Source organism: Hyperolius riggenbachi, chromosome 2 (genome assembly GCF_040937935.1).
Source record: "Hyperolius riggenbachi isolate aHypRig1 chromosome 2, aHypRig1.pri, whole genome shotgun sequence".
Taxonomy (NCBI): Eukaryota; Metazoa; Chordata; class Amphibia; order Anura; family Hyperoliidae; genus Hyperolius; species Hyperolius riggenbachi.
The window spans coordinates 58,379,399-58,394,844 of record NC_090647.1 but is presented as its reverse complement, the minus strand read 5'-3'; the positions used below and the strand labels follow the sequence as shown (position 1 = coordinate 58,394,844).

The 15,446-nt window shown below is 46.1% G+C and overlaps 1 protein-coding gene across 1 annotated transcript in view; it reads right to left on the bottom strand.

Moving 5' to 3' along the window:
- Nucleotides 1-15,446, bottom strand: part of PIWIL4 (piwi like RNA-mediated gene silencing 4) — a 313,719-nt gene that overhangs the window by 214,645 nt on the left and 83,628 nt on the right. The window contains exon 5 of the mRNA XM_068266824.1: nucleotides 2,549-2,763. Coding sequence (XP_068122925.1) covers nucleotides 2,549-2,763 — 215 coding nt within the window. The remainder of the gene's footprint in view (nucleotides 1-2,548; nucleotides 2,764-15,446) is intronic.

The window sequence follows — 15,446 nt, the reverse complement described above, 5'->3', positions numbered from 1 at the left end:
ATATAACAGAGATAATACAGCCACTGTGCAACTAGGAAAGGCTGCAGTAAGACAGACCACATTAGAACAGCTATAGGAACTTATAGGATAGAAGAAATAAGGCTGAAAATTGCAGACATACATTTTTGATGTATCCATGTGACATTTTCATCCTCTAACCTGCCTATGTCCAATGGCCACCAATTTGCTAGTCTACAGTTATAAACACAGTGCTAACAAAGGATAAATATGTACTATGAAAGCACTGATGTCTCCAGTCCATTTATCCCAATCTAATTGATATGTAAGTTAATGCAGCTAAACTGTAAGGAAGAAAGTCAGCATCTGATTCTACTAGTTGAGGTCACACTGCGCTCTGCAATTTCCTTCTCTAGCGAGGGGCTTTCAGGGAACAAGAATGGGAATACGCCGCCTGGCATTTCACATAGTTCACATATTCCTTTATTGAAAGCTGGCAGCAAGAGGATTGTAAGCACTGGGGGGTCCTAATGCACTGCAGTTAAGAGTATGAAAAGCAAAAAGCCTGAGACATGCAAGCTGTGATGCCTGCATACATTTCCATACACAGGTTTCAATACCTCTTAGAACATCCCTTTAAATCTGTACAGTTGAAGGTCAGAATAAACCAAAGAAAGTGCAACTTCTTGTATGTACTTTCCTGTAGCGTATACAGAAGCATTTAGTGGCCAACACTCTTCTCCAATACTAACTCCCGGGGAACTTTTACTAACTCCCAGGGGAAGTCTTACTAACTCCAAGGGGAACGCTAACTAACTCCCAGGGGAATGCTAACTAACTCCCAGGGGAACACTAACTAACTCCCAGGGGAAGTCTTACTAACTCCAAGGGGAACGCTAACTCCCAGGGGAAGTCTTACTAACTCCCAGGGGAATGCTAACTAACTCCCAAGGGAATGCTAACTAACTCCCAGGGGAACGCTAACTAACTCCCAGGGGAAGTCTTACTAACTCCAAGGGGAACGCTAACTCCCAGGGGAAGTCTTACTAACTCCCAGGGGAATGCGAACTAACTCCCAGGGGAATGCTAACTAACTCCCAGGGGAACGCTAACTAACTCCCAGGGGAACGCTAACTAACTCCCAGGGGAACGCGAACTAACTCCTAGGGGAACGCTAACTAACTCCCAGGAGAATGCTAACTAACTCCCAGGGGAACGCTAACTAACTCCCAGGGGAAGTCTTACTAACTCCAAGGGGAACGCTAACTCCCAGGGGAAGTCTTACTAACTCCCAGGGGAATGCTAACTAACTCCCAGGGTAACGCTAACTAACTCCCAGGGGAAGTCTTACTAACTCCAAGGGGAATGGGAACTAACTCCCAGGGGAATGGGAACTAACTCCCAGGGGAACGCTAACTAACTCCCAGAGGAACCCTAACTAACTCCCAGGGGAATGCTAACTAACTCCCAGGGGAAGTCTTACTAACTCCAAGGGGAACGCTAACTAACTCCCAGGGGAACGCTAACTAACTCCCAGGGGAATGCTAACTAACTCCCAGAGGAACGCTAACTAACTCCCAGGGGAACGCTAACTAACTCCCAGGGGAATGCTAACTAACTCCCAGGGGAATGCTAACTAACTCCCAGGGGAATGCTAACTAACTCCCAGGGGAACGCTAACTAACTCCCAGGGGAACGCTAACTAACTCCCAGGGGAAGTCTTACTAACTCCCAGGGGAACTTTTACTAACTTCCAGGGGAAGTATTACTAACTTCCAGGGGAACTCTTACTAACTCCCAGGGGAACTCTTACTAACTCCTAGGGGAACTCTTACTAACTCCCAGGGGGAACTCTTACTGGCCGATCGCTCAGAAACAGCCGTATCAGTCTGCAGACAGACTGTACACACGGCGGACTGTCGATGGAACGCCCACCCAGTGGGAGGTGATGACGGACCCGTCGTTGCCTCCAGGCCGGCTTTACTAACTACTAGCACAAAAGAATTCCTCCTTTCCAATAATAGGAAATTAACACTTACGGACCATTGTATATTTAAACAATGATCCTTGTTTAGAGCCTACTGATAACAAAATTAAAAACAATCAAAACAAAACATGGCCAACGTTTTGGTTTGGTAGCCATGTTTTGGTTTTAATTGTGTTTAATCTCATTTTAAGTAGGCTCTAATCAAAAGGATTATTGTTTGAATAGGCAAAAGTCAGTCAGTTAATAATTTCCTAATATTGGAAAGGGGGAATTATTGTTCTTTTTGTATGAAATTCCTACACAGGAGTCGAAAGTACCAGAAACGAAGGAGTCAGAGTGGAAGGTTTTATCTACCGACTCCACAGCTTTGTAGTTGACACACAGAATGCTGTGCGTTACTGCAACGGAACCAGTACAGTTCAATGCAGTACGGAGGCCTCCTATGCAGTATTTCACAGCATCAAGTAACAAAGTTCTCCTTTTTTATGAGGATTGCATCTAAGCAGAGGCCTTTCAGTATATCTGCAGAAATATGCTTCACTTCTGCTGAGAATTCTCAGTGACGTTTCTCGAGAATGATGTGAACAGAATACTGTATCTTGCCTTGTCTTTCAGTTTGCGACACAGATATAGTGTGGCTCCATCAAATGCTCGAGCGTAGCCGAGGACCTCTCCGTGACTGTACAGCAAGGCAGCCTTCAGTCTTATAGAAGCAATGGAAGGCTTGAAATCCACATGGTACTGGTAGAGCCGCCACTGGCCGGTCAGCCCCAAGCCAAACAAGTTTGTCTGGAGTCTCACCGGAGTCCCACTGGTTCCTGAAAAAGACAAATATTTATCACTTTAGGATAACTCCCAAAATCTGTTTCAACACCAATGTCAGATTTTTTTTTCTCACTGAACCAATTAACTAAAGGTACAAACACACGTCTGATTTTTCCAAACAACCGGTCATTCGGATGTCAAGTCAGACGTGTGTATAAACGAATGTTCCGCTGATAAGACTGGTTTTGATGGATCCGCTTGGCACACGTCTGACCGACCCGTCGTTTGGAAAAATCATGTGTGTATCTACCTTAAAGGTATACTTTTTACCCTTTAACGCCCTCTACAAACTCAACTATTGGGCTCCTCAACTTCAGGAGTCATGTGGGCCCTCCTATTCAATAAAACAATGCCACTCCTAGTCATCCCTTGAACTCCTCCTCGTTGTTTGGATGTAATGACATCTCCATGGCACACCTCCCAGTTGAAGGGGGGGGGGGGGGGATAATGGCTTGCTCCTTCACACAACATTCTGCTTTAAATCCTTAAGACCCTTATGGGCTTTTGTTGAATTTTTTTATGTAAGGAGTCCAATTATCCTTCAGGTGTTTATAAGTCATTACATGGGCTTTATCTCTAAAAAGAAACTGTGTAGGATGAAATTAACTTTCAGAAGATTATTGAAACATTATTTACGGTAAAGTCTTCACATATTTTTCATTGTTAATTAAGGTTCACAGAGGACTATGCATTTACTCACACAGTTCTCATATCTGATGCAGCATTCCCAGAGCAACTCTGTCAGACAGTCATGTGACCCACAATCTATTGGTAGTTCTCGCTGCTGAGGGCAGGTTTACCTCATCCACTTCCTTCCTGTGCTGCTTAACGATTAACTTTTAGTGATCAGCACAGCAGCTACACTACATTCTTACCATTAAAGTGGATCCGAGCTAAACTTTTACTCATTGCATAATTGTGTTCATTTCATCTAGTTTATAGGGCATTCCTCAAGCCAAATACTTTTTTTGTTTTGTTTTAATACTCTAATTCCCTATAAACTAAACAAGCCTTGCCCACAGCTTTTCATAGAGCCTTGGCACTCATTCCCAGGTAGCAAGGGCTTATGGGAGCTCAGTCTGGGCAGGAGGAGGAGGAGGTTACTAGCCATTGATTTCAGAGGCAGAGGGGAGGAGGGAGGAGGAGAGGGGACTGAATTTACATGCAGGCAAGCTGATAGCATCTCCAGCTCTCAGCCTGTGACAATGTGACAAACAGAACATGGCTGCCCTCATTGTATCACAGCAATAAATAATCATAAACTTTTAAAGCTGTTTGCAGCTAGATTTGCTGTGTAAACTATCTAAACTTTAGATAAAATATATAGACAAGTTATTTGTTATAGTTACTTTTTCATCTCGGATCCGCTTTAATTACCATTGTAGTGTTGGCCACTATGGCCTCAATTCACTAAGATCATGCTGGAGATAATAAGGCAAGAGAAAACTTACCTCACACAGTGAGTGAGTTATCTTATCTCTTCATTCCTTACGTTACCTCTTCTGTAGTTAATTTACCTCCTCTGTAGTTATTTTCACACGCAGTTAATTGACAGCCTGTCTTTAACTCTGGAGTTATTTTAAGGATTGGAGAGTTAACTTAAAGACAGAAGAGTTAACTTTAGGTTTGCCTGAGGTAAAATGTTTCCTGAATACTACATGCCTTATCACCATGGTAGCAACTCTACAAGAGTTATTAAAGACAGGAGATAAGCTTAGTGAATTGAGGCCAAAGTCTCTCTTATCAGCAAAGGGAGGAAGTGGGCTGGTGATCTGTGCTGACAGAAAAAAAAAATGGCTAGTCTACTTTTCCTGACTGCCTCGGGTGGGTGTGATGGGATAAGGAGTAGTCTGGACAGATTGATCTACATTGGGCCCATTTTCACAGAGTGCAAGTTCACATTGCGTAAATTCACATTAGTATTGAAAGCAATGCAATTTTTTTTTTAGTCAATTCCGGTCCAGGGAAAAAAAAATAAAGGGCAGCTTGCCACAGATTTTCACACTGTGCATCTGTGTTTCCCATGTACTCTTAGGTATGTAGATACAAAGTTGCACACTTTTCATGGGTACATATCCTGGGTGAAACAAAGTGATCAGCAAAGTCACCAAGTGCTCAGAATAGCAAGTCAAAGTTATCACACCAATAATTCAAGTGTATTCTATCAGTCAGTCCACAATGATAGTCGACAATTCTTTAAAGGCCCCTTTTCTCAAAGAACAATGTAGATGTTTACCATGTAATAATTGTCAACTATGCCAGGCTCATACCAAAATTTGCATACATGTTGCAAAAACTTACATAAGGCCAAAACGCATGCTAAAAGGTAATATTTTTTGTGAAAACTCTCCCTAAAGCTACACAGAGCAACAGGAGCCAGCCAGTCGGGTACTTTTAATGCATTCATTGCAGGAAGTGCAGATGTGAAATGCATAAAATGTTGTGCGTCTCTTATTAATACAAATTTACTATCTGTAACGATTATGCCACTACTCAGATGACTGAATGTTGGTGATCTGCGGAATAATGGTTTTACAGGACCTTACCACAGGAGTTGGCAAGGAACACTCAGGACACCAACAGAACACACCAGACACAAGGCCCCTCAGTGGGGCTGGAAGGTACAGACAGATAAATACGGTTCTAACGGTCACCTGTGGAGCAGGTGATTCAGACCTTACTGCAGTCTGAGAGATACAAAAGACACAGCTCTAATGGTCATCTGTGGAGCAGGTGATTCAGACCTTACTGCAGTCTCAGAGATACAAATGACACGGCTCTAATGGTCATCTGTGGAGCAGGTGATTCAGACCTTACTGCAGTCTTAGCAACAAGTTCCTTCCGTAGTCTGGACTCTCCACGGGGAGGAGTCAGACAGGGAGAGGGAAGGACAGAACGTGAGTGACACCAGAGAGAGGGTGTCACTAACAGGTCTGGCGTTCTTTAACGATCGGTGTAACACAGAGAGGGTCTGATTACCGGTGAACTGCAGTATCACCGAGAATGCAGAATATACCCGATTATTGGTGATCTGCAGTCTCACCGATAATCAGATATATAAGCTAACCTCTGGTCACCTGAGTAACAAGTGTCTGGTGCAACTGTAAAGTTTTGAGGGCTGCACCTCAAGAGCAGGTACAGGGCAGCAAGGAGTACTGCACAGATTCCTTCCACAGGTCTGAGCTCTCCAAAACGGGAGGAGTCAGACTGACAGTGGGAAGGAAAGTCCGAAAGTGACACTCAGGCGCAAGTGTCACTAACGGGACAAGGAACCGCCTCCAATCGTGAGGTCGGTTCTCGAGGTCGGGCAAGCCAAGTCGAAAACACACAGACAGATAAAGTACAGATTCAAAAGGCAGAGGCGGAGTCTAAAGTACAGGCAGGGTTCGGCAACAGAGTATCAGAATAGCAAAGTACAAGATCAGAGTTTCAGAAGAATGGTCAGACAGGAAAACAGGTCATGACAATAATCACAATCAAACTAGTACTTTAAACTATCAACAGAATCTAGCTAAGTGTGGATCCCCGGCTCCGGCCGGTTCTAGCACACTTTGGGATCTGACTATGGTCTGAGTGCCTTCACGCAAGTGTTAGCAATGGCAGACAACCAGCAACTGACAAGCAGCAGAATATATAGTTGCTGGACTCTGCTGCCCCGCCCGAAACATTCAGCCAATCATGAGTCCTGCAAGAGTCAGCTGATCTTCCTGATCAGCTGACACTTCCCCTGCTAGTATAAAGGTCCTGCATTCAGGCCCGCGCGTGCATAGCTCTCCATCTGTCTAGGTGCACTAACAGACCCAGCCACACCAAGCACATGCTGCTGCATGCAAACAGCCGCTTTGCTGTCAAGACATGCGGCGACTTTTCTGTGTTCCATCACACCGCCAGACGCGTGCAACCGCTGCGTAGGACGCGGAGTCAGCCGCCTAGCTCTTGGCACATGCGGCGGCTTTTCCGCGTTTCCTCACAGTACCCCCCCCCTGAGGCGTGGACTCCGGACACGCCCCAGGAGACAATGATAGCGACGTCCTCATCTCATACCCACACTCTTCACCTGATCAGATACCAAAGTCGAGGACCGTCCTGTGTCAGATTCAGAATTTTGGAACAAGGTATAAATGTAACAGTCACTAAATTTCTCGCATTCCGAACATAAATACAAGCTCTCACAGGTGCGAAATTTCTCATGCGTGACAACCGGTACATCAGGCGAAAAACATTTCCCACACTCAGAACATGAATAAGTTTTCTCATCAGTGTGAGACTTCCAATGACTGAGAAGTTCAGTGTTATTTACAAAACATCTTACACACTCAGGGGATGAATAAAGCTATCCCCCGCAGTGTGAGTTTCTACGATTGACAAGATTTATGTTATGTTTAAAACATTTCCCACACTCAGAACATTAATGTAATTTCCCATCAGTGTGAGACTTCCCATGACTGAGAAGTTCTTCCTCACATACAGAACACCAGTACAACTTCTCACCAGTGTGAGATTTCCCATGAGCTACAGGTCGCAGTTCAGGTACGAAAAAGTCCCCACACTCAGAACATGAATATGATTCCTCATCAATGTGAGACTCCTCATGACTGAGAAGTTCTTCCTCACATACAGAACACCAGTACTGCTTCTCACCGGTGTGAGATCTCCCATGGGCTACAGGCGGTAGTTCGGATACAAAAGGGGCCCAGCACAGAAAACATGAATACTTTTTCTCATTGGTGTGAGGCTTCCCTTGACTGAGAAGTTTCTCCTCACATACAGGACACACGTATAATTTCTCACCTGTGTGAGATTCCCCATTAGTCACAGGTTGTCCCTCAGGTACAAAAGAGTCCCCACACTCAGAACACGAATATATGTATCCCTTAAAGTGGGGCCTACTATGGTTGACAAGATCCAAACCATGCTCAGAACCTGAATGTGGTTTCTTGTTACTTAGAATCTGGTCAGATGATGGAACTGAAGACTGTACGGTTTCAGACTCCTGAACTCGATTTGCTGCAATAAGCAAGCTTGACCCTTGCGCAGCAGATTCATGACTATAGATGGAGCCATCACTCTCATAAAGTTCGGAAATGTTATCCGCATAATAGCTCTCTATCTGTTGTTCCTCAAAACCAATCTCTGATCCCAGTGAGGTCGCACTTCCCCTATACGAGTTCTCATCAGAATGCAATTCCTCAGGAATAATAGGTGGTGCAGGATGTACGTGGGACTTTCTATGATTGAGGAGATCTGCATAATATACAAAATCCTGTTTACACTGTGAACACGGAAAAGATTTTTCAGACGGACGGGAGATATCTAAATCGGGGTGATATTTAAGCGACAGATTTCCCACCATAAGTTTAGTTACACCAACACATGGTTTCTGGAGGCCAGGATCTGAACTAGCACCAGAACCCTTATTTCCCGGGGATGGCGCAGCAGACTCCTTAGAACTCGGGCCTCTCACCGTCCCCCCAAAAAATTTTCTTGGCTTTTTCCTGCAATTTCGTACCCAGTGGTCATGTTGTCCGCAATAGAAGCAAAGACCCTCTAGGCGTCTTCGCGTCCTCTCTGATTCAGATAACCTAGAGTGGTGCCCTACGAATTTCCCTGGCGAGGGTACTCTAGATTGAATTACAGAGGGGGGTGACACTGATGCAACAGAGTTTAAAATACACTTAATTGACTCAGTCAGTTGGTTAACCTGAGTCTGTAATGTATCAACCGTTTCCCTAACCTCCTTAAGAGTAGCGGTTAACACATCGATCCGTTCATCAAGTGTCACCATGTTTTTTGGGTCTGCCATTCTGTAACGATTATGCCACTACTCAGATGACTGAATGTTGGTGATCTGCGGAATAATGGTTTTACAGGACCTTACCACAGGAGTTGGCAAGGAACACTCAGGACACCAACAGAACACACCAGACACAAGGCCCCTCAGTGGGGCTGGAAGGTACAGACAGATAAATACGGTTCTAACGGTCACCTGTGGAGCAGGTGATTCAGACCTTACTGCAGTCTGAGAGATACAAAAGACACAGCTCTAATGGTCATCTGTGGAGCAGGTGATTCAGACCTTACTGCAGTCTCAGAGATACAAATGACACGGCTCTAATGGTCATCTGTGGAGCAGGTGATTCAGACCTTACTGCAGTCTTAGCAACAAGTTCCTTCCGTAGTCTGGACTCTCCACGGGGAGGAGTCAGACAGGGAGAGGGAAGGACAGAACGTGAGTGACACCAGAGAGAGGGTGTCACTAACAGGTCTGGCGTTCTTTAACGATCGGTGTAACACAGAGAGGGTCTGATTACCGGTGAACTGCAGTATCACCGAGAATGCAGAATATACCCGATTATTGGTGATCTGCAGTCTCACCGATAATCAGATATATAAGCTAACCTCTGGTCACCTGAGTAACAAGTGTCTGGTGCAACTGTAAAGTTTTGAGGGCTGCACCTCAAGAGCAGGTACAGGGCAGCAAGGAGTACTGCACAGATTCCTTCCACAGGTCTGAGCTCTCCAAAACGGGAGGAGTCAGACTGACAGTGGGAAGGAAAGTCCGAAAGTGACACTCAGGCGCAAGTGTCACTAACGGGACAAGGAACCGCCTCCAATCGTGAGGTCGGTTCTCGAGGTCGGGCAAGCCAAGTCGAAAACACACAGACAGATAAAGTACAGATTCAAAAGGCAGAGGCGGAGTCTAAAGTACAGGCAGGGTTCGGCAACAGAGTATCAGAATAGCAAAGTACAAGATCAGAGTTTCAGAAGAATGGTCAGACAGGAAAACAGGTCATGACAATAATCACAATCAAACTAGTACTTTAAACTATCAACAGAATCTAGCTAAGTGTGGATCCCCGGCTCCGGCCGGTTCTAGCACACTTTGGGATCTGACTATGGTCTGAGTGCCTTCACGCAAGTGTTAGCAATGGCAGACAACCAGCAACTGACAAGCAGCAGAATATATAGTTGCTGGACTCTGCTGCCCCGCCCGAAACATTCAGCCAATCATGAGTCCTGCAAGAGTCAGCTGATCTTCCTGATCAGCTGACACTTCCCCTGCTAGTATAAAGGTCCTGCATTCAGGCCCGCGCGTGCATAGCTCTCCATCTGTCTAGGTGCACTAACAGACCCAGCCACACCAAGCACATGCTGCTGCATGCAAACAGCCGCTTTGCTGTCAAGACATGCGGCGGCTTTTCTGTGTTCCATCACACCGCCAGACGCGTGCAACCGCTGCGTAGGACGCGGAGTCAGCCGCCTAGCTCTTGGCACATGCGGCGGCTTTTCCGCGTTTCCTCACACTATCATATGCATTAAAATCCAGGCGGGAAATCACTTTTCATATCCCTTTATGCACATTTTATTACATCTTAAAGCCTGTATACGTTGAGGACATAAGTGCATATATTTTGTGTTGTCTCTTGTGTTTAGGATCTGACAGTAACAGGAATGATGTTTCTAAAAAATAAGTTATTGGGTCAGCAGAGGCTGGCTGCATTCTTATCACACGCTAAGGACAATAAAGCAATAAATAAATAAACAGCGGTGGCAGGTAGGTGTCTTGTGTTTGCCGAGGGCTGGTGGAAGTCATTATTTATTAACGAGTCTGCAGAGTACCTGTCACTACAACTGGAGGAAGCGGGACAGCTAAAAGCCGAGCTTAAAACTTCAAAGAGCTGCTTCAGCATGACTTTACCAGGACAGGATGCCGAGAACAAGGAAAAATTATAATCAGAGGAAGAGAATAGCGAGGAGGGAAAGCTCAGCTACAGACAGGATTAATACTTAACCTATTGGGGACCGCCGCAGGTTGAATCAACGTCCGGCAGGTGGTGGTACCCTTCTGACCGGACGTTCATTCAACGTCCGCGCTAAACCACCTCTCCCGACGCGATCGTGCGCACCCGGAGGGGGAGATTAAGCTGTCATATGACAGCTGGCATCTCCCCCTAGTGATCAGCAGCCATTGCGTATGGCTGCTGATCACGTGATCACTACGATCCCCGTCGGATCGTAGTGATCACTCTGACAGCGGCGGCGGCAGGGGGGAAAAGAAGAGGATCCACTCACCTCCCTGCCGTTCCAGCGACGATCGGCGCCCCCCTCTGTTCTGGCTGGCATCTCTGCTCCGTCTGACGTCAGCGCCCGGTTTGATGACGTCATCAAGCCGCGACCCGACCTGAACGTCATTTGGAGCGGAGATGCCGGCCGGAGAAGAGGTGGCTCCTGCGGCTCATCGCTGGAGCCTGGAAGGTAAGTGATGGTTGCCAAATACAGGGGGGGACACTTGCCACCATGGGGGGGACACTGCCCAGCCAGCCACAGAGGGGATCCGGCCGCCCGACCCCCCAAAAGCGCGCACCTCCCTCCACCGCAAAATGCCCTGGTCCTTAAAGTGAACCTCCAAACTAAAAATTGACTCAGCAGCACTGGAAAGGCCTGGTGTTTCTTTAAATGTTTCACAGCATCAGAACTTTTTTCCCTTATACAAGCCTCATTTTTAGCTGCACAGAAAAAAACTGCCCGGGCATTTTTCCACTAATGTTGTGCAAAGCATGATGGGATTTCTGATGTTGTTGTTCTCGTTCTGCTGTTTTGGTGCAATTTTTTTTTTTTTACATTTTGAATTTTACATTTGAAGCCTAGCATGTGCAGCTGGGAGGGGTAATCAGGACACAGGACAGTTGGAACTCTGTCTCACCTCCTTTCAACCAAAAAGATGGCTGCCCCATGACAAAGATGGCAGCCCCCATGAATCACAAACATTTGCCTGTTCTTTTAAAACAGGGTGGGTAAGAGATTATATTACCTATCTATTCTAATTAACATAACTAATGTCACTTAACCAGTTCGCATTCAGTCGTTTTTCACTTTATGCATCCGAGCTATGTTCACCTCCCATTCATTAGCCTATAACTTTATTACTAATTTGCAAATGATTATACTGCGCTCCAATCAGATCAGATAACGTACAGGGGATCGCAGCAACAAAAGGCCTCACTCCACCTTACTTAATATTCCACAACGATTTACTGCGCTTTCCAACCCTAAAAAAGATTTAAAATACGCACATAGTGCAAAGTATTGCTTTAAAAAAACACACAATCTGCACCCCGTGCATGCACTCCTGGGGGTAGTGCCTCCACCATATATGGGATTCTGGCCTCTCTCCCAATGTGATTGCACTCACCAGAAGCGCGTCTTGGGTCTTAGCATATCATATACAAAGATGTCAGCCAATGAGGATCTTCATATAAAGACCAGCTTTCCAATTTATTGCCACATAAAATACAGGTTGACAGAGGGTACATACGCTCCTACCGCGGACATAACAGAGTCGCACGCCACCGCACTGTCTTTTCTGCTCCTTCCTCGTAAGGGTGCCCCTGAATGAGTCACGCATTGTGACGAAACGCGTAGGGCGGAGTTGGAGGTGTGCGCGCTGACATCACGGAATACGAGACGCGCTTCTGGTGAGTGCAATCACATTGGGAGAGAGGCCAGAATCCCATATATGGTGGAGGCACTACCCCCAGGAGTGCATGCACGGGGTGCAGATTGTGTGTTTTTTTTAAAGCAATACTTTGCACTACGTGCGTATTTTAAATCTTTTTTAGGGTTGGAAAGCGCAGTAAATCGTTGTGGAATATAACTTTATTACTACTTATCACAATGAACTGATCTATATCTTGTTTTTTCCGCCACCAATAAGGCTTTCTTTGGGGGGTACATTTTACTAAGAGCCACTTTACTGTAAACTTTTTTTTTTATTGTAATGTTTTTTTTTTTTTTTTTATTAAACATTTTAAGTGGGTATTTTTGGGAGGGAGGGATTGAAATTGTATTTTTTTTGTAAATATGTGTATTTTTATTTAACATTTAGCTGTAGATTACTTTTTGGCCACAAGATGGCAGCCATGAGTTTGTATACAGTGACGTCACTCTAAGCGTAACACGTACGCTTAGAGCGACGTAGGGGAACATAGGAAGCAGAAAAAGCAAAGCTTCCGAGAGAAGCTGTCGCTTTTTCTGTGGGGGAGAGAAATCAGTGATCGGGCACCGTTGCCCGATTCACTGATTCGCTGGCTAACAAACCGCGGGCCGGGAACGCGTGTGCACGTGCGCGATCGGCCGCGGGAACGCGCAGGAGCGCACATGACTTCCTGGACGTGAGTTTCACGTCCAGGAATGTCAAATAGTTAATGACAGTATGTTTGTTTAGGCTGAAGTTCCCCTTTAAGGGGGGTTAGGCGGCCGGTCCCAAAGTGGTTAAAGAAACTCAGAGCTGAGTCTTCCTGCTGTTTTTTACTTACCCGGGGCTTCCTCCAGCCCCATAAGTATGGATGTGTCCTTTGCCATCCTCCCGCAGTCCTCCGTTCAGCGGCTCAGTCAGACTGAGTGACATTAGCCCGGGGCCTGCTGCGCTTGCGCAGAAGGTCCGCCGCTAACGTCACTAAGCCTCTTACCAGGGAAGTTTGCGGCTGTACGGAGGTGCTGAAGAGGACGGCGAGGGAAACATCCATGCTTATGGGGCTGGAGGAAGCCCCAGGTAAGTAAAAAACAGCAGGAAGACTCAGCTCTGAGTCTCTTTAAAGAGAAACTGTAACCAAGAATTGAACTTCATCCCAATCAGTAGCTGATACCCCCTTTCTCAGTCACCTCCTTTCTCTAATGCGATGATGCAGGGGCTTAACCACTATACAACCGCCTCACGCCAAAGGGTGGTGGCAGAGTGGCTCCCCCAGGACCGCCCAACGCAAATGGCATCAAGTCCTGGTGGCGGAAATTAGCAGGAAATGCACGTGAGCGCATGCACGATTGTTCCCTGCCGAGACACGGAACAAAGCTTTGTGATCAGCCTGCCAGCCGCGATCGCAGCTGGCAGGCTGTTAAACAAAAACCCAAAACCCAGCTATTTTCATTTGTACAGCGCTGCACTCTAGCGCAGCGATGTACAGGGGACAGCCCTGTCACTCAGCTGTCCCCAGGAGTGGCAGGGAAACAGATTCCTCTCATAGGCTGATGCCTATGAGAGGCGATCATGGTGATTGGATCTCGGGGGGAGGGAGGAAAAAAAAGTTTCATTTATTAGAAAAAAAATTACAATAAAATTAATTTTAAAAAAATCGCAGCAGCAAACAGATCCCACCAACAGAAAGCTCTGTTGGTGGGCAGAAAAGGAGGCAAGATTCATTTGGCTGCTAAGTTGTATGGCCGAGCAATAAACTGTTAAAGTTGCAGTGTGCTGAATTGTAAAAGATGGCCTGGTCACTAGGGGGGTATAAACCTGTGGTCCTCAAGAGGATGACTAGACTTCAAAGGGCCCACCTGCAAAAAATGATAGCATTGTGCCCCCCCCCCCCTTTGGTCCCTAAACCCCATATGGGTCACATGATCGGGAACCGTTGAATGGGAACATAATGTGTTCTGCTGTGCAGAAGCATCTGGAAGCAGGAGAAAATTGCACCCAATCCCCCTACTCTGCATGGTGTCCTCCCGCCATGCAGAGTAGGGGGATTGGGTGCAATTTTCTCCTGCTTCCAGATGCTGCTTCACAGCAGAACATACTGCTGTGAACATACTGAGCGAACGGGGAGGTTTCTTTGCTAATTGGCTGCACTTGCGGTTGAGGGAGGGATGAAGAGGGGCCTACAAAGCCTCCGGGCTCCCCTGCGATGGCAGGGGTCGCAGGGGTGATTGTTACGCCCATAGTAGAGACCCTCGTGTAGACCCTCCGCCACTACACGACTTGCTGGGTCACCCACATGTCCCTAAATATTGGATTGGCAAGGGTTAAACAAAACTTGTGAAAAATTCATAAAAATGATGTGCAACTTGTATGGCAGTGCTGTGCATTTTATTAGCTTCCGTAAAAAGTGCCATAAATAAAGCAAAGGCTTGTTAAAGCTCCCACAGAATACAAGCATAACAAAGAGATCGTGACTGTGCAGCAACAAGGGAAAACTGGCGATCTTTACAGGTAGATTGCTCTTTCTAGTTGGCTATTAGCAGCAATTTGCCTCTATTTATCACCCATCCACCCCGGGCACATGGCGTGACCACGCTGCATGCCCGTGCCACGCACAATGCGCTGCAGATGGATCATTATGTGGTTACACCGCCAAGTGTCACAATGACCAGCAGAACACAAAGGACTGCTAGGATGTTATTACCGGGCTTGGCTTCAATTAATCAGGCCAGTCAAGGTGCTATTTATATTTTTACTCAGCAAAGTCTGTGGGCCGGAGCTGCAACCTAGATAAACACTACATAATTTCCTGAAAAGGAAAATGGCTGTGCACTTGTTTAATTGAAGACCTGTTGTATTATTAAAGGGAACCTCATCTGAGAGGGATATGGATGTTTCCTTTTAAACTATATCAGTCGCTTTGGCAGTCCTGCTGATCTCTTTGGCTGCAGTAGTGGCTGAATCACACACCTGAAACAAGCCTGCAGCTTCTGACTTCAGACAGGCCTTGTTCACATCATAAATCGCAATCGATGACGCCAGCATTTTGCGATTTTGTGAGCGAATTTTTTTAGTGCCTCTCAGCGCTTACCTGCACGTTGTAAAGCTCTTTGCTAAGCGCTTTTTCAGAGCGATTTGTTCTTTCACTTCCTGGCGTAAGTAAGGAAATGAATTCTTGTACCCGGAAAATAATAAATACAATGT